General features: G+C 37.9%; 1 protein-coding gene across 1 annotated transcript; it reads left to right on the top strand.

Annotated features, from left to right (window-relative positions):
- The first annotated feature begins 802 nt into the window (after positions 1-802).
- On the top strand, positions 803-24,110 carry LOC121407081 (protein broad-minded-like). The gene is made up of 12 exons (XM_041598005.1): positions 803-949; positions 14,276-14,395; positions 14,866-14,954; positions 15,773-15,883; positions 16,579-16,784; positions 17,183-17,299; positions 18,100-18,253; positions 19,250-19,371; positions 20,419-20,573; positions 21,056-21,196; positions 21,839-22,027; positions 23,788-24,110. The coding sequence occupies exons 1-12, from the start codon at positions 854-856 to the stop codon at positions 23,899-23,901; spliced, it is 1,614 nt and encodes a 537-aa protein (XP_041453939.1). The 5' UTR covers positions 803-853; the 3' UTR covers positions 23,902-24,110.
- The last annotated feature ends 574 nt before the right edge of the window (positions 24,111-24,684 follow it).

Here is a 24,684-nt window from a genome sequence, read left to right as displayed (position 1 = left end):
TCATTTCATGTCACAAATGTAATTCACTACAGTGTCAACTGGGCTGAAATTAAAAATTGTGTTAAATTTTGTTGCAAGATGCTAGTTAAAAATTTTTTTTGACTTGCTCTCATATCTTTATTTCTACATCAGTTGTGATCACACTTCTTACAAATAATCCTTTGGTAATACCACATACATGTGTCATGTGCTCAATGCTCATGCGGATGACGGGGTCAAAAAGGTGCAGGCCATCTATTACCCTTTTTACACAGGATTTTCTTAGCCCCGGATTATCGCTAACCCTATTTTGTTTTCCTTTTCACACATGCCAAATTGTTATTGCTAACCCCGGATAAGGAATGCTTGATTTTCACACACGAAACTCGCTAACCCCAGACTAGTGGTAGCTCATGAATATTCACGAGCGCAGTGAGGGGTCATTCGGGTCATATCCAAATTTGCACGCTTTAAATACATTTGTCGATCATTCGTAGTACAAGTACTTCACTCGGAATTGTTTACCGACCATACGATAGACCTGTGTTCGCTGTTGCTGGGCATAAATGGGAGCGCTTAGCCCACTTTTGTTTTACACTAGCGACCTTAATCCCGTACTATCACTCTTAGCACCGCAATTACTGGGATAAACCTGCTTTTTTGCAGGGCCAAATAATCCCGTACTAAAGCCTACTTTGCAAAAATGCTGTGTAAAAAGAAAGTGGGCTAAGCTTAACCCCGTACTATAGGTGGGGCTAAATGGCAATTTAGCCGCACCATATTTTGATGGGATATTGGTGTGTTTTCAATTAAGTACACACGAAATCTGTATTTCATTTTGTTGCTAGGTTTCATCAAGGCTTTGGTCACTGAGATGTGGTCAGTTTTAGAGTGTGGAAAGGATGACCATCCATCTGTCCAAAGACCGGCTCCTTACCCTACCCAACCTATGGACAGGATATCACATAAGGTCAGTGAAAGGCATATATGATTTTACTCTTAAAAATCTGAGCTACAAGGTCCCACTTGTGACCTGTGTCTTTGATATTATATGAAATTTAAGCCCAGAAAAAAAAGGTTGCACCTGAAAATTATTATTTACTATTGCTTCAAGAAAACGATATATAAAGTGGCCTAGAAAAAAATTTCGCCGGAAAATGATTATTTAGTGCTAAAAAATGGAATATAAAGTGACAGGAAACACCATCATAATTTCCTCCCATGCACTAACATGTTCTATTTATCTCCCCCGAAAAGATTAAATAAATTGTGATTTTTTAGTCAGAGATTTCTTGAAAGTGTCTGCATGATTTTGATTTTTTTTCCATCTTGGGTGCTTTTGTTTCATCTGCATAGCAGAGCAAGACTACAGTATAGGGGCCACTTTTCCAATGGCGGTGGCGTCAACATTGAAATCTTAACCAAGGTCAAGTTTTTGAAATGTCATCATAACTTAGAAAGCATATGGACCCAGTTCATGAATCTTGGACATAAGAGTAATCAAGTATAATTACTGAACATCCTGCTTGAGTTTTAGAAGGTCATTTAGGGTCAATGAACTTTTGCCATGTTGGAATTGTCATCATAATTTTGAAATTTTATGGAACTAGTTCATGAAACTTGGACATAAGAGAAACCATTTATCCAAGAACATCCTGTGCACGTTTCAGGTCACATGACCAAGATCGAAGTTCATTTAAAAGGTCAATGATCTTTGGCCATACCAGGGATATTTGTTGAATTGGCATCATAAAGTTTATGGATCTATTTCCTGAAACATAGACATAAGGGTAATGAATTAGGAATTATTGTTTTGAAGAAGTCTTAGGTCACCTGATCAAGGTCAAAGGCTATTTTGGTCAATGGACATTATCTTAGGAATGTTTTATTTTGTGAATAATTATTCAATAGTTGTTTTCAACATCAGCACTGCAGCTATATCTAATCACGTAAATGCAGGCGAGACTACCAGATGCATTCCACTTGTTTCATCCATATGAACAATATTAAATACAAGATGAATCTAAATGCTGTATTTCTTTTTGTTTGTAGTGTTCGCCTTTGTCTTTAAATGAAATAAATGAACTTTGTTGACATGCGATTGAGAAACATTTTCTTCTGATGGGATGAAAGGTACATATTGAATATCTTCATGGTGTACAGTGAGTCCCATAAAGAAGAAGAAATTTATTTTCTGGATAGATGTCGCATCCATTTCGTCAAACCCCCCTTTGGAGAAAGACCGCAGTTCAGATTGCAAACTGCGGTGTTATACCCCATTTTCCATTTGGATCTCTTAAAAATCATTTCCAAGCCCTTATCAACCGCGCTTGGCCAAGTAATCCATGGGTAATCCCCGCTGTCTCACCCCCACAGGCCAGTATATGAGCGTTGAGCAAAGGACGAAAAGATAAACAACAGCTGTGCTATTACGTAAGACTTCTCTGCCTGTAGTAGGACCTTCGGAATGAAATTATTTTATTCCATATTTAATCACGTTTTCAAAGGCATATCATATTCAGTAATCCAATGTTAGTCCATTTTCAATTTCGAACGAAGAAAATCAACCTCGAAATAAGGAAAGTAAGCGAATAAAAATGACGGCATGCTTACAGGAACCGCACTCAGCGCTGCGCATGCATCCCATCGTGTGTGGCCCCCTGCTGTGACTGTATATGCCGGGCTGTTGTGTTATCTTCGGACCAATGTCAAGAAACAGGTGTTTTGATACTTAAATTGTTGCTTGGGGCAGTTACGTTTGTTGTACTTGGAGAAGAGAATTGATGAGAAGGGGAACTGGGGTATAGTGTTCTCAAATGGAAGTTTTTTGTCATGATCATTTTTTTTTTTTTTCAAATTTCAAATTTGACACTAATTTAATGAGCAAAATCTCTTTTTTAATTTGAGACCGCATTCTATCCAACATGCATGGGTAGCAGTCAGTCGGCAGGTCCCCCGGGGGGGGGGGGGCTATTCTATTGACGAGTGGATACCATGCGCGACCATTGGGTCTTGGAAAGCACCCTAAACACATATTTTCCATATTCTGAAAATGCACCCCTTAACAAGTATTGGCGTGTGAAACCCTACCCTCAACAAGTATTGGAAACAAAACGACAGTCTTGGTAAGAATTCCCTGAAATGAACGACAATAGGGAAAGACACTACGATCACAATTGATAAAGTGCCTACCATTTATTTATAGGAACATCATGATTTGACACGGTGCTGCAAAGAGGACGATTGTTTACATTAACCTCAACACGTGAACCACCACAAGCTGGCGCTATAACACTTTACATACAAGAGTCGTAATTACACATACTGGCATGACGACTTCTTTCCTTTCCTTCCCATCATTCATAAAATATAAAAAGGAATGTACCTATATATGATTATCATCAAAGCCAGTAAAAATTAAATACACATCTAGTGAACAATAAACGGTATATTAAAAACATATAGCCACAAGCCCTTTAACTCTTAACATGCCACGCACACTACTAACCCAAATGCCACAGTGCTAATCCGATGCTAATCCCCTGTGCCAGCCACAAAACCCCCCTGTGCCACATTGATTTTGGGATCGCGAGTCGTATTCACTCCTTCCAATAGTCATGATTACAATTGCTTGTAACTCTCTAACGATTAGTTTATCCACAAAATATTGTGTAGTAAAGTTGTAGGAAATTTCATACCCCTTATAATGATGTCCTCATTATATGGATTTTTTATTATCTTTACTGCTAAAATATGGGTTGTATCAAGTAGTTTCATTTTGTGGAGTGTTTTGTATGGATCAAAAACCTAGGTCTCTTCCCTCTCAGAGGCGGAGCCATATCTTGTAAAAAATGTAGAAATACTCGAAAAAGTCGAATGTAAACCGCGTGAGTAAGTTTATCTGTCAGAAAGCAGAGTTCACACTGCACACAATAGTGCTAATTACGGCGTGCATGCGATGCGCAATACAATGCAGAACGGCGTAACAATGATTGTTATTCCGAATGTGCGCAGTCATGCACGAAGCAGGCGAGGGTAGGAAACAATGCAAGCACAAAGCAATCAATAGTAGGCGTGTGAGCACGAGTCTGGCATGTTATAGTAGGATACGTAGCATGCACGAAGCACTCAATGAGTTAAATCATCAACAGACACAATAAGCATTTGTAAACAGCTTGTCTTCAAAATGCATTTAAAACATCAAACCAAAATTAAAGGACAAGTCCATCCCAACAAAAACTTGATTTGAATAAAAAGAGAAAAATTCAACAAGCATAACACTGAAAATTTCATCAAAATCGGATTTAAAATAAGAAAGTTATGGCATTTTAAATTTTCACTTATTTTCAACAAAATAGTTATATGAACGAGCCAGTTACATCCAAATGAGAGAGTTGATGACATCACTCACTCACTATTTCTTTTGTTTTTTATTGTCTCACCTGCGAAGCAAAGTGAGACTATAGGCGCCGCTTTTCCGACGGCGACGGCGGCGGCGTCAACATCAAATCTTAACCTGAGGTTAAGTTTTTGAAATGACGTCATAACTTAGAAAGTATATGGACCTAGTTAATAAAACTTGGCCATAAGGTTAATCAAGTATTACTGAACATCCTATTAGAGTTTCATGTCACATGACCAAGGTCAAAGGTCATTTAGGGTCAATGAACTTAGACCATGTTGGAGGATTCAACATCGAAATCTTAACCTGAGGTTAAGTTTTTGAAATGTCATCATAACTTAGAAAATATATGGACCTAGTTCATGAAACTTGGACACAAGGTTAATCAAGTATCACTGAACATCCTGCATGAGTTTCACGTCACATGACCAAGGTCAAAGGTCATTTAGGGTCAATGAACTTTGGCCGAATTGGGGATATCTGTTGAATTCCCATCATAACTTTGAAAGTTTATGGATCTGATTCATGAAACTTAGACATAATAGTAGTCAAGCATCACTGAAAATTTTGTGCAAGTTTCAGGTCTCATGATTAAGGTCAAAGGTCATTTAGGGTCAATGAACTTTGGCCGAATCTGGGGTATCTGTTGAATTACCATCATAACTTTAAAAGTTTATTGGTCTAGTTCGTTAAACTTGGACATTAGAGTAATCAAGTATCACTGACCATCCTGTGCGCGTTTCAGGTCACATGACCAAGGTCAAAGGTCAATGAACTTTGGCCGAATTGGGTGTATCTGTTGAATTACCATCATAACTTTGAAAGTTTATGGATCTGATTCATGAAACTTGTACATAAGAGTAATCAAGTATCACTGAACATTCTGTTCGAGTTTCAGATCACATGATCAAGGTCAAAGGTCATTTAGGGTGAATGAACTTTGGCCGAATCGGGGAAATCTGTTGAATTACCATCATAACTTTGAAAGTTTATTGGTCTAGTTCGTTAAACTTGGACATTAGAGTAATCAAGTATCACTGAACATTCTGTGCGCATTTCAGGTCACATGACCAAGGTCAAAGGTCAATGAACTTTGGCCATATTGGGTGTATCTGTTGAATAACCATCATATCTCTGTAATTTTATTGGTCTAGTTCATAAAAAGTGGACATAAGAGTAACCATGTATCACTGAACATCTTGTGCGAGTTAGAGTAGTTTTCAAAGTCAGCACTGCTGCTATATTGAACTGCGTGATGCAGGTGAGACGGCCAGAGGCATTCCACTTGTTATATGAAATATGAAATATTTTTATTTTCTCGTCATTGTCATGTGAAATGAAGTTTCATTCCTCCCTGAACTAGTGGAATTCCATTATTTAACATTTTGTGCTTCAGGCAATGAGGTCCTAATCATCAAATTCGTAAAAATTGAAATATTGTATAATTCAAACAATAAAAAACAAAAGAAATAGTGAGTGAGTGACGTCATCGACTCTCTCATTTGGATGTAACTGGCTCGTTCATATAACTATTTTGTTGAAAATAAGCGAAAATTTGAAATGTCATAACTTTCTTTTTTTACATCTGATTTTGATGAAATTTTCAGCATTGTGCTTGTCTGATTTTTCTCTATTGGTTTAAATCAACATTTTTCTGAGGTGGACTTGACCTTTAAAGTTAAACCGTAACTCATAACCATAAAAATCTATGTGATCTTTCCATTCCATCACATCTATAAAATGATGCTGTTAAAAACTTACAATGCACTTTATAAACGATACATAAAATTATATGAATAGTTCACAGGAGGGTCAGTTTTAACGGCCTACATGCTTACAAATAAAATTGTCTTCATAGGTGCTGTAACATCTATATCTGATCTACTATCACAACCTAATTTGGTTAAATGCCATTCGTCCTCATACTCCATTAGTAAATGGAAAAAAATTCTTCAAAAATCCTGATAACACATTCGGCACATAAAAGAACTATCACTGAATTTCAACTGACATACAAACACCACGAATCAATGTCAGAAGGCATGTCATAAAAAGGATTAAAAACAAATAATTTCCAGTAAAAACAAAATATCCACCCAAAGGCACTCACAGCAAATCCGCAAACACACACAAGCAAAACACTGCTCTTCATGCATTAAAATGCATTAAGAGCCATACAACACCTTTAAAAAAAGCGACGCATGAAAATATCTTTTAAATACATATACGGTAAGTTTTACAATATGTACTGTAAACAACGGCAATAATTATACTAAATCTAAGCATAACATAAAATGATGGTGTAAGCCAACATAAAAGATGATCCTTCAACAATAACAGATAAATCACCTACATACATCTAATATCAAACGAGCAATCCTGAAAAAATAACAATCAATCATGAAATATAAATGCGACACTCATTTATAGCATGCAGACATAAGCTTCAATTAAGAAAAAAAATGCATGTTACTTATACACTAACAATATAACAGCTGAGCTGCCAACTTCTGATAACCTATAACATACTAATCCATAATTAAAACCATCGTTCGCAGGGAAACAAAATCATTCCAGTACAAAAATGGATAAAGTACACATAAAGCACGCCAATCAAAGTTAACAAAAACATATTCTGCCAAAAAAAATGTTGTTATTTTTACATGCTACATATTGTAAAAACATATTAGTTGACAGCTATGTAACAGTACATACACAAATAAAGTTTCAGAATTGTGCTGTAAACCTGAAACAAAACTTAAATTAATGTGTAATCACCTAAACCAACACTACATCTATAAACCTGTAAACTCACTACAAACTTGAAATTGGCATGTATATTCAAAACAAAATAAATGCAATAACAAATAACCATAAACATACACAATTACAAACCATACAAGCATGGACAGCATATAATAAGCATCATTATGTAATATGCAAAAACAAAAATTAAATATAGGGATTACAAAATATCATTCCAAAGTGAACACACACGCAAGGTAAAGTACAATAAAATAGCATACAATCATTCTCACACCAGCAAACCAAAGTTGCGTGCCATCAAGGAGATTAATGAAACAAACCGTACAAAAATATACAATTAAAGAAAAAAAAATTAGTACTACTGTTCATCATACAGCCGCTACCATAACCTGCGAATATACACTGAATGGGGGGGGGTACCTAAAACCAAAAAAAAGAAAAAAGGCATAAAAACAACTCTGTAGAGGCAACTGAGCATGCCAAGACCTCCTGTTGAGAAACAGAGAAATATATTTAATGATTATACCGTTAAAGGAAGAAAACAATACTGTATAAAATAAAGGAGTAAAAAGTGCCTGAGCTAGTCCAAAATAAGAGGAAGGGGTGAGCCGAGCTCTCCGGCTGGAGATGTTCAGAACCGTGGCTGGATATCCACCAAGAACTTCTTGGGAGGGACCCATTTGGGAAGTGTGGATGGGACCCAAGAGAACAGCAGGATCACAGACGTCACCTACGACATTAGGGGTTAGGTTAGCAACCGATGAAAGGAATGATGGCTCTTCTATCAAATGAGGGGGTCCAGGGCCGTTATAACATACAGGTAAATGGACTGTATCAGACCAATCGATCAAATCGGAGTCGGACAGGGTGATGACTTGGTATCCACAAAAAATGTCAGATGTTGGGGTAGCTGTTTGGGTTCGTGACAAGTCCTCAGGTGGGGTATCTACACATTTACAAATGTCAACTTGCTGTAAATGGATGGATAGTTCAGCAGAGGACTCAAGTAAGGGCTGCAGTACGACATCACCAGAGGGCTGAGGACTCAGTGTGGATTTACCGCTGTCCGAGTCTTTGGAAGCAAAAAGCTGTTCGGGTCCATGCGTGGAACGACTTTGCATAAATGGTATAACCTGGTGTTTCGCATCTGCGGCAATATCGAGCGATACAACGCCCGGCTCCTGTAGCGGAGGAATCTCGCCAGCGGCATGCGAACCTGAACTCGGGTCGGGCACTCGTGAATCATAGCGCAATGCATCGTCGCACGCCTGACGCGGAGAAGTCTCTCTTGCAGCATGCAAAACCGAACTCTGAACGGGCATTGGTGGACCATAGACGATAGCTGGTCCATCACCGAAGCGAATTTGATGCCGGGCAGGTCGGACGATTACATCATGCATTTCCATAAAAGGGGTGCCGGCTTGCACTTCAACTTCAAGAGACTCTACAACGTACCCTACAAACAGAAACTGCTGATCAAAATGAGTAAGTACAAGGGAAATCTCTCCAATAAATCCTACACCAGAATTGTCAGCAAGTGTGTGGGAACCTGTAAAACTAGCACCTGGTCTACGAACTGTAGCGTACCTAATCAAGTTCATTGAAGCTCCGTTAATAAAGGTAACCTGGATCTTCTCTTCACCACAAAATAGTCAGCATAAGGAACATGACTTGCCTTATTGGGCACCACTGAAGAACTGGCCACTCTAGAATATGGCATTGTATCACACCTCTGGAACTCACCTGACTCCGATGAGTTACCAGTGTTGCTATTGAAATCTGCCAGATACTCAAATGGCTCGTCTAACACTAACGAGTCATCAAAGCAACCAAGAGTTCTAGAACTGTCAATGGGCGAGTCGGTCATAGATGATAAAGGACCAGGAGTACTACCATGAGAATGGTCATCAGAAGACAAATCATCAGACATATTGCAATTCATGTTATTGTCAAGTAGGCGATTATTAAGGTCTAATCCGAGAAAATTACTACCATGAGTGTGGTCATCACAATACAAATCATCAGACAGATTGCAATTCATGTCATTGTCAAGTAGGCGGTTATTAAAGTCCAATCCGAGAAAATTATCATGTCCATAAACATGAGCGACATGGCGGGCCTGCGCAACACAACGCTGGTCTTCTATAGGAAGAAATGGACAATCCCCAATGTGATGAAGGTGTGCGCGTCTAGCCTCATAACATAGTGAACACTTATGCTTCATAACTTTTTGTCTTTTAATAGAGCTAGCACCTCCCCTCTCATTTGATTCTTCATCACAAGATGAAATCATGCTCATGTGTATGGCTAGAACTACGGTTGGTACTAACACTATTATCCTGGGAGGGAGGTTGACAGAGGAGACCATCCCAATCTTCATCATAACATAAGTCATCATCAGTGTCATGTTCATATTGTGTATGGAAAGAAGTTGTGTTAATAGATCTAGGTCTACTGTCAATATTCTTGGAGGGAGGTTGGCTGAAAAGCCCATCCCTCTCTTCATCACAACTTACACCATCATCATCTCCATATTCATCATAATTACATTCACAAATACTCTCAATCTCACATTCATTTATTTCTTTTGTACTATAATTTGAGTGACTTAAGCTAGAAACATTACAATTACCATTCCTACTGCGTGTCATCGCACGGATGGCGAAGATTCAATCAAGCTGCCACCACGACAATAGGGAAAGACACTACGATCACAATTGTTGATAAAGTGCCTACCATTTATTTATAGGAACATCATGATTTGACACGGTGCTGCAAAGAGGACGATTGTTTACATTAACCTCAACACGTGAACCACCACAAGCTGGCGCTATAACACTTTACATACAAGAGTCGTAATTACACATACTGGCGGAACCCCTAAACAAGTACAGGGATATTTCATTGTTATGTCACGGGTCCGTCGGTCTTCGGTTTTACCTTTACCCTTTACACACCATTTGGTTTAGTACGGCCCCACCTTCCACCCCTCGCGCAAATCGGACATTATACATGTACATTTGAATTTTGTTTTATCATCCCAGCAAATTTGACCCTAAACATGTAGCTTCCCTAGCAAAATAGATACCCTCTTTTCATTATTTTAGTGTTTTTGACACCCTTATCACGTCATGCTCTATCTTGAAGAAGACATCCTTTTTACATGTTTTTTTGGTCGCGCATGGTATCCACTCGTCAATATAAGTGCCCCCCCCCCCCGGGCAGGTCCTCAAAAAGTAGCTTCTTTTATCCAAGTGATTTTCATGACTAGAGAGTTTTTGCATTGTTAATGAGCTTGATGCGGATGAAAACATCCCTTTTTGTCTCACCTGCGAAGCAAAGTGAGACTATAGGCGCCGCTTTTCCGACGGCGGCGGCGGCGGCGGCGTCAACATCAAATCTTAACCTGAGGTTAAGTTTTTGAAATGACATCATAACTTAGAAAGTATATGGACCTAGTTAATAAAACTTGGCCATAAGGTTAATCAAGTATTACTGAACATCCTAACAGAGTTTCATGTCACATGACCAAGGTCAAAGGTCATTTAGGGTCAATGAACTTAGACCATGTTGGAGGAATCAACATCGAAATCTTAACCTGAGGTTAAGTTTTTGAAATGTCATCATAACTTAGAAAATATATGGACCTAGTTCATGAAACTTGGACATAAGGTTAATCAAGTATCAATGAACATCCTGCATGAGTTTCACATCACATGACCAAGGTCAAAGGTCATTTAGGGTCAATGAACTTTGGACGAATTGGGGATATCTGTTGAATTCCCATCATAACTTTGAAAGTTTATGGATCTGATTCATGAAACTTGGACATAATAGTAATCAAGCATCACTGAACATTTTGTGCAAGTTTCAGGTCTCATGATTAAGGTCAAAGGTCATTTAAGGTCAATGAACTTTGGCCGAATCGGGGGTATCTGTTGAATTACCATCATAACTTTGAAAGTTTATTGGTCTAGTTCGTTAAACTTGGACATTAGAGTAACCAAGTATCACTGAACATCCTGTGCGTGTTTCAGGTCACATGTCCAAGGTCAAAGGTCAATGAACTTTAGCCGAATTGGGTGTATCTGTTGAATTACCATCATAACTTTGAAAGTTTATGGATCTGATTCATGAAACTTGTACATAAGAGTAATCAAGTATCACTGAACATCCTGTTCCAGTTTCAGGTCACATGATCAAGGTCAAAGGTCATGTAAGGTCAATGAACTTTGGCCATGTTGGGGTTTTTTTGTTGAATAACCATCATATCTCTGTAAGTTTATTGGTCTAGTTCATAAAAAGAGGACATAAGAGTAACCATGTATCACTGAACATCTTGTGCGAGTTAGAGTAGTATGCAAAGTCAGCACTGCTGCTATATTGAACCGCGTGATGCAGGTGAGACGGCCAGAGGCATTCCACTTGTTATTCTGCCATTGCTGCTCTAAATCCTGACCAAATTTCATGTTTTTGGTATCTTTAGAAAGAAGAAAAATCATTCCTTCAGGTTTCAGGTCATGTGTCTGCATATTCAAAAAGATTTTGTAATATAGGTGAAACTTTTGATCTAAAACATGAAACAGAATTATTATTTTCATGCAAAGAAAAGTTGTTGTTTTTACACCTACTTTCTGTTTGAGCCCGATTGATTTTTAAATTATGATAAAGCTTAAGATCTAAGCTTTAATATGATATAGGTTTTATAAGAAGTGGTATTCTAGATAGGTCAGCATCCAGCTTTCCATAGGCCAAGTACATTTAGCAGCTTAACAAGAATACTGCGCTCTGATTGGTCATAGAGACAACACCTCCACGCACATTTCAACGTTTCCATACTGGGCCTCTGCAGGGTCACACTCACCATGTGGTAATCTCTTCAAATTACCTGCGGCTGTTTTGAAAACATTTTCAGCCAATCAGAACTCTGGATTTTATGCTACTCAGAAATCTTGTCTTGTATCTTGATGGAAAAAATGGCTACTGACCCATCTATAAGGTGCCACACATCAAGAGTGACATTGTATGGAAGTAGAGACCTTGAGCTGTCTGGTGATATAAATAGTATTTGTGTCCAAAAAGTTTTGCACAATTTGCAAGAGAAACAGAGGAAGCAAATTCTTTGTGAGGCATATTTTCAGGCCTGAAATTCACTTATCAAAATATTTTATTAAAAAAAATTACCTGAACGAGTAACATTTACTCTTTCCTATGGTACAAAAATGATCAGTTTTACTCGAGGAAAAACTTGTTAGATTCATGAGAAAAAAAGTCTCACAATTCACGAGATTTTACAGGGATATTAATTCAGCCACAAGAGGACTTGGATAAGTCTTGCTCATTAGCATAGGGACCTGCAGACTGACTGTTAGATGAGATACAAGAGTTAATTTGACGCCACTTTTTATATGACCGTTCTAGACGGGACGTATTATGGTATCACACTCGGTGTCTGTCCATCTTCTTCTTCTTCTGATAGAGTACAGTCCAACGGCTGGTGTATCATTGTACTAAAATGTAATAATAATAATAATAATGGTGGCTACTTATATAGCGCACAGGTCCACCTTTCGGTGCTCATGGCGCTTCAAGGAAAATAAACAGAAAACACAACAGTAATAGAAAACAAACAAGAATAGAATTTCAATTTTCCTGAAAAAAACACAATACTAAACTGTTAATGGGAGATTAAATAAGTTTTTAGCTGGGACTTGAATGTTTCTGTAGATGAAATTTGACGTAATTGGATAGGCAGTTGATTCCATAGCTTTGGTCCTATAACAGAGAATGCATGGTCCCCCCATTTGTGTTTTGTTCTGGGTGTCTGGAGCAATAGGGCATCAGATGATGAGCGAAGACTACGTGAAGGCTGATATTTTGAGATATGTGGGGCAGGTCTGGTGTGGAGTATGTACAGTTCCATTTTAAGGCCGTGTTTATGTTTCCACTTTTTAGGCCAGAATTAGCGCTTCCATAGGTGATTAGACCAAAACACGGTTGTGTCCATGCTTACATTCATTTAAACAACTTTTTAAAACGCCTATCGTAAACTCATAAAAAGGGGCGTTTGTAAATGTCGTTTGACCAGAATCGGTCTTTCTGGGGATGTATAAACAGAACAGTGATCGTAAACGTGTTAAATGAGGTCATTTAGTACATGCTTCTGGTGAGATGAAAATCAGTGCGCCAATACAGTTGCATTGCTCCATGGTCGCATGTTACCTCCATGGAATTACCTCTCATCTTCCTTGTTACATTTGCATGTGTGATAATTGATTTAAGTACTATCACTAGTATTCTTCCAATTTGTTGAGAGATTTACAAAAAAAATACCTGGAACATGAGTTATACTGAGGAGACATTGCCAGATGCCCCAGTAGCATAAACAAATATATGTTTTATTATTTTATTATGTATACTTTAATATTCTTTTTTTTCACTATTATCTTCACCATGGTGGAAATGGCTATGTCAATAAGCTCCATGCAATGACTAAAATATTGGAAATTGTACAATGTTTAAATAACAGTCTATGTACCTTCCCATATAACAACACTCAGAAAAGAAAAAACTTTCAAAAAGGGTGTGCCCAATTTGACTTCGCTTTCCTGCTCATCGAAATTACGATGCAAAGCCAGCTGGAGTTTGTGATTTTGCCTCTGAAAAGTTAAACATAAATAGCACTCCAAGAACCATGTTTACGATCGGCGTTTTGAAACGACGTTTGAAAACGCTGATTCTGTCCTCGCAATGGAAGCATAAACACATCCTAAGAGATTTTACAAAGCTACTAAGTGCACATAAAATCCATGCTCCTCTCTTAGCTAAGCGGGATGCACTGTTTCTCTTGCTTGAAGAGGCTTACAGATGTGACGTTGGCTAGTTCATCTGTCAAGGAATTCCATAATCTGATTTAGACTGGGAAGGAGGACTTCTGATAGAAGTTGTGTGGGTTACTGATCACTGATGTGCTTTTTCAAACTTGATTAAAATCTCAAAATTTGGGGGCAACTTATTTAAGTTGGCAGTCGCAAATAAAATGGGATCACATCATATTGATGCACTTGTCATCTATGAGGTCCTTGCTGATCAACAGTGTCTCTTGTAACTTTCACATTTTCCTTCCAGTACTTCCTAAACATGGTGAATCTGCTGTCAGCGTTCCCAGCTGTCTATGAAGTCCTCTCCAAACAACCACTGAAGAACAAAGACTCCTATTCCTTCAGAGAGATGCCTGAAACTATTCCTGTAAGATATCATAAATTATAACACATTCAAGCCAAGTTTTTTGATACAATAAAACCCAATGAATATTCTTCCAGATGTTTGCCTGCCAGCATGCAATACTTTTAGCATACAGGTCGTATTACTTGTCTAATGTTTTCTACGATAACCGTATCAATGGAAAAAGAGTGCAACATTGTTGCATTATTGAACTCCACAAGGCCATTATCCAATTCAAATGCACGAAATAGACAACGCGTGAAATTACTGAAGAGGAGATGAGGGAGGAAGGGAGGGCAGGGGGGAGAAGGGATGGAAGGATAGGACGGGACGGAAGGAAAGAAAGATAGGAGGGAATGAAGAAATAGAAGAAAGAAACTGGATAGAGTCTTGAAGAGGACTGAAACCAGATGAGATACTTGTACAAACCTTCATTGTGGTAGAGTATAGTTAGAAAGTAGTATATGATCACAGCTTTTTTAATGTCATTTCAGGATGTGATTGATCGGTTGATCTTAGTAGACTCTGAAGCAAAGGAGCACTCACTCTTTAATGTTGAAGAAAGCAACATATTTGGTCTTAGGTAAGCATACAGTATAGATATGACATTGTACCTGAAGTTATAATAATAACTAGCAATATATTTGGCACGAATATTACTTTTTTTCTTTAAGGAAATTCCACCTGAAATATACTTTGATCCCAACGGCATCCCATTCATGTTAAGCCAATGAACTCTTTTATTTGATACCAAATTCGTCATGGTAGTATTTATATTTCTGAAGATATAGTAAATTTTATGTTTGGCAAGAGAACAAATTTCACTGAATTCCATGGGTGAATGTAAACTTTTGGCCTCAACTATATATTTGGTATCATTTGAAGGGTAATAGATTTACTGCAACTTTTATGAATGTGCATATTTGTTTAGAAGCTACTGTTTAGATGCGGTCATTGCCTGGAGAATCTTTGCAATCTTTGTGTGTTTGTAATTCATGCACCACCTTTTTTCATAGAGGCCTATATTTCCTTCTGCATCAAAAAGCTTACCCATGTAGGCCCTTCCATCCACCATGAGTATGAATTGAAAAAAAAATCAAAGAAATATTTAACTGATGCACCTCAAGGAAATGAAAGATGAGGATAATCGGTAGAACTACCAGTGAGATTCCAGGAAATTGGAAGTGTTTAAATGAGGGTTTATCACTTTGAAGTAGAAACACATTGATTAGTACATGATGTTGAAATCATGTTTCTGACAGGGCTCACGAGATCAATGCATGAATTTGACATCTCAATTTCATAACTTGCGCGTATGTACCTGATGAGTCTTTTTGTTGTAATGTGTGCAATTATGGTTAAATAGTATTCAAATATAAAGTTGTTTTTTTCCTCTTATAGATTACTGAGTGTGTTAGTCTCATGTTTGGATACCTTTCTGCTGTTAGAGACTCAATATAGGATTTGGGATAGACTTCTAGAAGCACAGATGAACAACTGTATGGAAAAGGGGTAAGAAGGCCTTTTTTGTCTTCTTTTCATTCATTTGGCCCGAATGGGCAGATGAGCTTGTGCCATGGCATGGCGTCCATGTTCAGTGTCTCTTTTCTGTCATCTGCGGCCTGTCAACAATTCTTCAACTCAAGTCATTTCTTGTCTTGTTAAATTCTTGTTGTGTTATATAGTAGCGCAAGGTTAGAATTTCTATCGTTGAAAACTTATTGAATGTGCTATTGATTTGCATTTTTTTAGAATTGCAGAATGGTAAGGTAAACTTCTCAACAGAATTTTTAGTTCGTCATGACTCTATATATTTTGATTTGAAAATAGCACAAAATATCTCAAAGAGTATTTAGCATGTGTATCGTCATTTTGAAATTGAGGGCCAACAATCAGATGTCACATATGAATTAGTAGAGTTTGGAAAACAACAGGTCTTTGTTTAAAAAGATAATGGTTTTGCCTGGGAGATTATGTCACAGGCAACATCCGTGTCAAATTTTTCATTTCGATCATGCAATCAATAGCTGAGATCTAAGGGGGGGGGGGCTGAATCATCTTACAGACCAATTTGAGACGTAAAATTGCCCAGTATTTTGTAGTTTAGAGTTAAAACTCAGATTAACTTATAAGAATACCATCTTGGGTATAACATTCCTAACTCCTAACTAGATTAAATCAGTGTATTGTGTTGTTACCCTCTGAAGCGATGTCATGGTGGATGCACTATCCATAGAACGGACCCACATTCTGGTCAGGTCCTACGTGATCGGTGGTCCCAGGGAACGCATCCTACCACCCCGGAGCCTTTCAGATGATCAGGAAGAACCCTTCCCTTGGCCGATCGTGACGAGCTTCCCGGTACCCAAGGAGTATATCCCTACTGTCTCCAGACAATCGGTGCAAAAGCAAGGTAATATTGCCTGCTACCTTCTTCATTATTTTATTCCAGTGTAGATGAAAGTGAAATAAAACGAAATAAATAGAAGAGAAGAGAGGAGGGAAAGCAGAAGAGATAGAAAGGAGGATAGAGAAGGGGAGAGGAAAAGAAGGAGTAAAGACAAGAAAATAGAGTGTGTTTATATTTTCTCATGTGAATAGGGTGTGTGCACCTGTGTTCACACTATCCTCCATAAGAAAGTGTAATGTTGTTCCTCAGTTGTCAAGAGTGGGCGGTAAGCAAAATATCATCACTCCAATCGGACCTGCCACAACTGCCTTGTGGGGTCTTACAAGGTAGTTCTTTTGTAGGCGCTTTGTTGTTTATTATCAAATTATAACTGATAGTTCTATGTTTTATTCTCTCACTAGACAATGACTTATGCCGAGCCTTGTCCAACGTAAATAACACCATTGACTGGTTGACGAACTGCAGAGAAGGCTTCCTCACTGTGCTCATAGATAAGCACGATGCCCTCAACTCTAAAAGTAAGGAACAATTAAAGAACAGGACCCTGTTTTACAAAGAGTTACAAATGATACGATCAGCCATGATCAAAATGATTTTAGAGTGTTTTAATTGATAAACTACAAAGATTGACTTTGTTATGCTTTCTTAGATTTGAGGAGTGTTAGGTCAGAGGTCATAGATCACCTATAAATTAAAAATCTTGCAATGATCAAATAAATTATGATTGGATTTTAAAAAGATATCCATCCCATTATGTTCAACAGAACTGTCGAACCCATATTTAAACATTTCTTGAGACTGACTGGTTGACATATTGACCTTTGACCTACACTTCCCAATTATTTCAAATACATAAATGCATGTAATGTAAATGCATAGGGATATGGTTAGTTTTATGTTTTGTACTGTGAAAGGACAGAATATTGATAATATTGTTTTTGAAATTTTAGGCTGATGATCTCAATTTCTCAAGCTCTTGATAGTAATTTTTGTTTTTTATAGAATATTAAAAGTACCTTCTGTGAGATGGGAAAAGTTACTTTGTTGAAGAACAGTTGTTTGTAGAATATATGGATAGTTCATTGTTTCCATTTCTCCAACAGGGTTCTGTTTCATATAGTCTTATGATAATCAAAACTCTTCCATTAGAGTCAATATTATGGAAATCTTTGTGCTAATAAGCCGTTAGGCCAGGTGGAAATTAGACCTAATTGGTATTGGACAAACTTGGACTAGACCATAAAGGGATGAAACCAAAGAGAAATAAGATAAGATGGATATAAACCAGTATTTCTTTTTAAACTTTGTTTTCATCCAGCCTTGGCTGACCTTTTAGAGCAGGTAGTCAACGTCCAATCTGAGTTACCAGAGTTTCAGATCATCCCGACCCGACAGGGTGCCATCAAGGACAGTTCTATCAAGAACCAAAAGCTTTCTAGTCTCCAGGAGCTCGGCATCAGGATGGCTGTCAGGTAAGTATTAGTGGTGGGATTATTTCGATATCAAAATTATGCGATATTGAAAAGCATTGAGTAGCCAGGAATGGTTTCGTTAAAAATGTCATGGTAACATGATTTGACCAAAATGCTGTTGATTATGAAAAGCTAATCACTATTCATTGACCAAATCTCTTCTCTGTATTTTTGAAAACAGAACATCTCAGAACTTCATGGACAAGCACCAATGAAAGCCTTGCTTTTCATAACTAGTTGTTTCAGCCTGTTTTGAGTCTTGTTGTGATTGGTAGTGGGAAGAAAGTTGCATGATGCCTTGATGGTTCATCTAATTTTTAAGTTTCACAATGTTTGATTTTCACTTTGAAATTGGACATTTCTTCGCGAAAAAAATGTATATGGTATCTCCCTCAAAGCCAGCCAATGTTATATAATTATCTGTGTTTCTGTTTGAACAATTTTTGAACCTTAATTACATTGTAAATACATCGCAAATTGGCCTTGCCATTTGCTGATTGATTTTTATTGATAAACCAATCTACTCAGTGAACCCTTCTCCACACCAAATCTGGTCCAGGGTCCTAATTCAGGAACATTACCAATATGGTACATTTTCCATCAAATGATTGCTTGTATAAGAATCCTTGGTTTTAATAGGTTATTAGAGCATGGTTCCCCTTGATAGCTAGCATTGAACGGTCTAGTTGTGATTGTAGTAACTTTTATACAACATGACCCAGGTGCATGTCATCATGTCCCAAATCCCCCCGAAGAGCAATCTCATAAATTAATGATCCGTTTGTTCTTTTTGTTGGCATGAACAACCGTTTGGTGATGGTTAAATGGATATCACAGCTTTGTACAAATTAGCCAACTTAGAAATTGCTATAACTTTCTTAATTCTGATTAAGATGGAGTCCAAAGATTTTTTCTCCATTTATTCAAATAATCTATCTGAATAGACTTGGCCTCTATGTCACTACTTTCTCTGTTGCTGTTTATATTATGAATTAGGTATGGTCAACAACTGAAGGTGCTACTCAGTCCTGGTGAAGCAATGGATGATTTGACTTTTCTCCTCAAGAAATCAAAACATTTTCTGCACAGTCAACAAAGAAACATGGCATCAGAGATGCGTATCCTTTGAAAAGTCGTGAAGTATTAGTTTCTCTCGTGGGTTAAAACCCCTCCTATATTCTGTAACATTGGCATACCTAGGATTTTCCATGGGGGGGGGGAATTCGTCCGCCACACAATTTGACAAGCAAAAAAAAACAAAAGGTCCTCAACAGGATATAGAAAGGACATTTCACAGCAGCAAAAAAAATTGACAAGCCCCCCCCAAAAAAAGGGTCATCAACTTCTCATCAGGGGGGCAGTCTGCCCCTGCCCCCCCCTAGGTACGCTAGTGTCTGTACTATTATATGATATTGTTAATTAATTTGCAATTTCAGATAGGAAGGGGTGGTGCTTTGACTTTGAATTTCTTTTTCTGTGAATTAGTTTTCCATTCTAAATTTTCTAACTTTGAATGGACAATAATGTCATTTGACCCTGTTTTTTTTCACTAATAGGAGCTATTATTTTGTTGGTTATATCTAGGTGGCCTGAAATGGGAATTCCTTGGGCATTATTTGTTACTTTACTCCATATATCTCCTGTATTAGGGTGACAAAGATACATGTAGTGTGTGGTGGAAGGTTGATTTATTATTTCATTCCATGTGCTGAGCCATCATACAAAGAGTTGTGATTTATCTGGGACCCGTAACACAAAGCTTAGCAATCATCGTCACAGCATATCTTTATGACTGATTGCATTGACCACAATGCACAATCATCCATGAAAATCAATCGTACGATCAATCGCTATCCTTTGTGTCACGGGACCCTGATCAACCTCAACTATGGAAATCCAATGTTATAATTCTTCATACAGGAAATTAATGCACCATCCCTTTTTTGGAAACAAATTGGAGCACACTGCCTCGTCAAGACACTAATGAATTCATGATGATACACTTTGAATGGATGTGTGCGTTCTAGATGTTCGGGATGGCTGGCTTTCCAAATATATATGTATATATATATATATATATATATATATATATATTCTCTAACTTTGATTGAATGCGCATACATTTAAGACTAGGTTTCCTTAGCAGTAATTCCTGCCATTCCTAGGTGGTCTTCAAGGGGATTACCCTGGTCACGATTGGTTCCTTTGCACCATCTTTCTCCTGTACGGGGGTGACAAAGATCGGGCGTGGTCGGTGGTCCAGAAGATGGCTTCTCTTCTTGTCTCTGCATACATTTGGATGCCTCGACTCCATGCGTCGGTAAGCTTTCGGAAAAGGGGGAGGAATGAGAAAGGAAAAGTTGAGGGTTATTTGTGTCAATTTTACCTTAGAGATAATATAAAAACTCTTTAGATTTGTTATAAATCAAATGTAGATAGTCATGGGTCCTGTAACATAACACTTGAATGTGGGTCTGACTTTTACAATTGCTAATACACATTGATCAATGCAATCATATTCTGTTTTCTGAACTCAGGTTTAATCTAAATGTTCGACTACAGATAGCCAAATTGAAATTGACAGCACAATTGTTGCTTACTCACTTGTAACTGTTTGGGAACAACAAATAAAATAGTCTTCTCCACCTTGAAGGTGGCAAAATCTGATTGCGATAAAGCCAATTAAACAAAATTGATTTTTCATAACCATAGTTCTTGCAAAAAGGATAACTGGATGCCCATAAAAATTAATGCTTTTGATGTTGTGCCACCCCAACATCATGACCTTGTTTGCATATACAGGTTCAACTTCCTGTAGAGTTGGCTATGAGTGGCATCAGACCAGTGTTTTCTACAACATGTTACTTGATAGAGCTGATCCTCCAGACAGAACTACCACAGCTCTACTCTGCCTTCAGACTCTCAGGGTATACACCATCTCAGGTAAACACCTTGCTTGATGATGATGTTCATTATAAAGATGACGGTGTTGGTGGTAGTGGTGGTGGTAATGGTGATGGTGAGGATGATGATGATGATAGTCATGATGTTGATGACGGTTTTAATGATGATGTTGATGATAGTGATGAAGATGAAAATGTTGGTAAGATGATGATGATGATGATAGGGATGGTGATGATGATTGTGACAATGTCACTGATGACATCAGCAATGTTGTTGATGATGATTGTGATGTTGGTGATGGTAATGATGGTGGCAGTGTTGGTAATGATGATGGTAATGGTGATGATGTTAGTGGGGGTGGTGGTCATATTGATGATACTGATGATGATTGTGATAACGATGGTAATGATGGTTATATAGGAGGAGGAGGATGATGTTTATAATGATGGGATTCGCGAGGATGGTGATGATGATCATCATCATGATGTTGATGAAGATGGTTTTAATGATAATGTTGATGATAGTGATACTGATAAAAATATTGATAAGATGATGATGGTGATGATGATGATGACGAAACTAATGACGACAACAATATTGCTGATGATGATGCTGTTGAGGAAGGATGATATGTATGATAATGATGACAAATTGAATTTTGTTCTTCATCTCAACCAATAGATTTGTCAGCACTGGTTGAGTCAGTGCTTCTGGAATTACCTGAACTGGCTCGATATCTGCCTCTATGTTTGCCTGTGTGTGTTGATTGGCTGTGACTATCAGGTCTACCTATGTGTGGCCATCCTTCGCCACATGCAACCTACCATTCTACACCACACGCAACAGCAACAGCTGCAGATCTATCTCAAGGTAGGGATCTATATTGAAATTTGTCTCTTTCTATCTCATTCACCCCCCTCCCCCCGTACTGATCCTCTATTCTTGATTATTGAAAATGTTCATTGCACATTCATATAAAAGAGTATTATTATAAGCAAAGGAGGACAAAAAAATATGTACTTTAAAAATAAGAGGCTACCAAAATATACAACACATTTCATTTACAAAGAAAAAAAAAACAGAATATACACACACACAGTCACATAATCACACACAAGCACACCCAAACATCCATTTTCTCAAGTGACAATTATCGACAAACCTGAATATCAGAAGATGGGTTAGGTAACACACGGGCTAATAATCATTTTATGATTGCATTTGGATAAAGAAACAGTTGAACATGAAAAATAGCAAAACAGCAAAAACATAGCAAATAACAAGATTATTCCATTAAATTTCAAAGAATTCAGAGTAAGACTGGAAGTCGTATTGGGGTAATGAAAGTTGTTTGATGAGCGAGTATTGTACTCTCCCCTCTCTGTCTGTCTTTCTCTCAAATTTCTTTTCAATTTTGGTGTTAGTCATGCGAGGAGGTCCTTGACTGGGCTGCTAACATTCTCACTGATATTTTCATGATTTAATTTGATTTCATGGATATCAGAGAAATATCGTCTTTCACCTGGACTGAAATATGTATACAATTATCTACTAGTTAAAATTACATATCGTAACTTGAAAATGGAATTTAAAAGTCCCTTAAACAAAAATAATATTTAATATTACCATAGTACCATGGCAACGGAGCCTGCAGCTATTTCATATCTTGTGAATGGTTTGAAGAAGTGATAATTCACTTAGAATTTTGTGTCCTGTGTTATGTACCATGATGTAAAGACAGTTAACCCTATCTAGGCCGGGGTATTTTGGGAGTTCCTATGGCCGGGGGGGGCCTCCCAGGCCCCCCCCTAAGATCTCGGCCGTCGACCGCGCGATCGCGCCGAAAATTGGCACGCGGGTTGCCTGGGACATAATCTACAAGATTGTATAGTAATTTATTTCATGCGAATTGTTATTAAGTGATTATGCTAATTTATGCGTAATTAGTATGCGAAATCATACTTTTTCCTCTAACTCCCTAAATAAAGCTCCAAATGTACTAATCTTTGGTATAGAAACTCTTTGTGGTGTCCTTAGCAAGTGTACATGAAAAAAATTGTGATATCAAATCGTTTTCTTATGTATTATATTGTTTTTTGCAATTTCTTATGTATTTCTTTGTTTTTTGACCTTTTGTTTTTCATTGTTTTTTCAATGAAATTTGTTGGGGACTCTTCTGTGATCATAAAAAGCATAAAATGAATACATTTTGACTAGCAAAACTAAAAATAATCATACATTTATGAATTTTGGTTGAAAACACAATTTGCATTGACTTTGTACACAAAATCACGTTTTTGAGCAATTTTCGGTCTGACATGCACTTACATAATGTCGCGTAATTTCGGAACCACATACCCGGGTGACGCAAAATTGGTCTCAAAAGTTGCGCAAGACTTGAAAGTAAAAAGTCAGCGAGCGGCGCGGTCAAAAAATTTCGCACGGCGAAAATATCGCGCGATTTGTTGAGGGGGGGCCTCCGAGGCCCCCCCCCGGCCTAGATAGGGTTAATGCACAAACATTTCTATTTCATAGGTTCTCCTTGAATTTAACTATATAGAAGTAGAATGTTGCCCTTATAATTTCAATGCATTCTTACAATTTCCTTTTTGTATTTCCCTTTGATACAGGAGAACAGCCTTGAAGGATTCCATGTCGGAGATCACCTAGCTTACATGAAGAACTTGGAACGAAAATTCAGAGGAACAGTCCTCCAAGACATGCAGAACCTTAGTAAGGCATGATTATGTTCTAGCATTCAAGAAGATTATGGTCCTGCGATGATTACTCTTCATCAATTAGAGTGGTTTTCATTCTTCGCACTCGCCTTGTGATGTCACTCCTGCATGTTAAAGAGATAGGTCTACGCTGTGTTCTTAAAGGCCACCGCACACCTTACGACCCGACTGGCTTGCGACTGGGTGAGGGAAGATGTGATGTCACAGCTCTTGTCAGCTTGAGCGTTTCAGACCGGTCAGAGACAAGTCGCAAGCTCAATCCAACCTCCAGCCAATCAGACAGCAGAGTTGCATAACGCGTATTATGATAAACGCGCATACGCAGTAGTAAGCACAATTTCTCAGATGCTATGCCAAAAAGCAAAAAGCGCATGCGTGAGTCGCAGATCGGATCGCAAGGTGTGCGGTGTCAAGGCTTATGACTGCCTTGCGATTCATCTCCCCTCACTAAGTCGCTAGCCAGTCGCTGACCAGTTGGGTCGTAAGGCCTTAACACCCTGTATAAGTCACCAGATTTCTCTCTATTCTAAGAGTTTACAAACCATTCAAGATTGCAGTTTTCCAGGGATCTCACCGCTAGTTCTACTTATGCAAGTAGCTTTCAATTTCTAAAGAAGTACAAAAGAGTACACATGTGCACTGTTGCCTTTGGTTGCAACATGTGATGCCACCGGTTTCATGGGAAACTAAAAAGTGATTTGTGTTGAAAATAGATAACTTGCATATTTCCATTTTTATTTGAGCACAAAACATAGATATTGAACTTAATTTGTGATGCTATGTTACAGA

This window comes from Lytechinus variegatus, chromosome 2 (genome assembly GCF_018143015.1).
Source record: "Lytechinus variegatus isolate NC3 chromosome 2, Lvar_3.0, whole genome shotgun sequence".
Lineage (NCBI taxonomy): Eukaryota > Metazoa > Echinodermata > Echinoidea > Temnopleuroida > Toxopneustidae > Lytechinus > Lytechinus variegatus.
The sequence above is the reverse complement of the archived record's forward strand: the minus strand, read 5'-3'. Positions and strand labels throughout refer to the sequence as shown.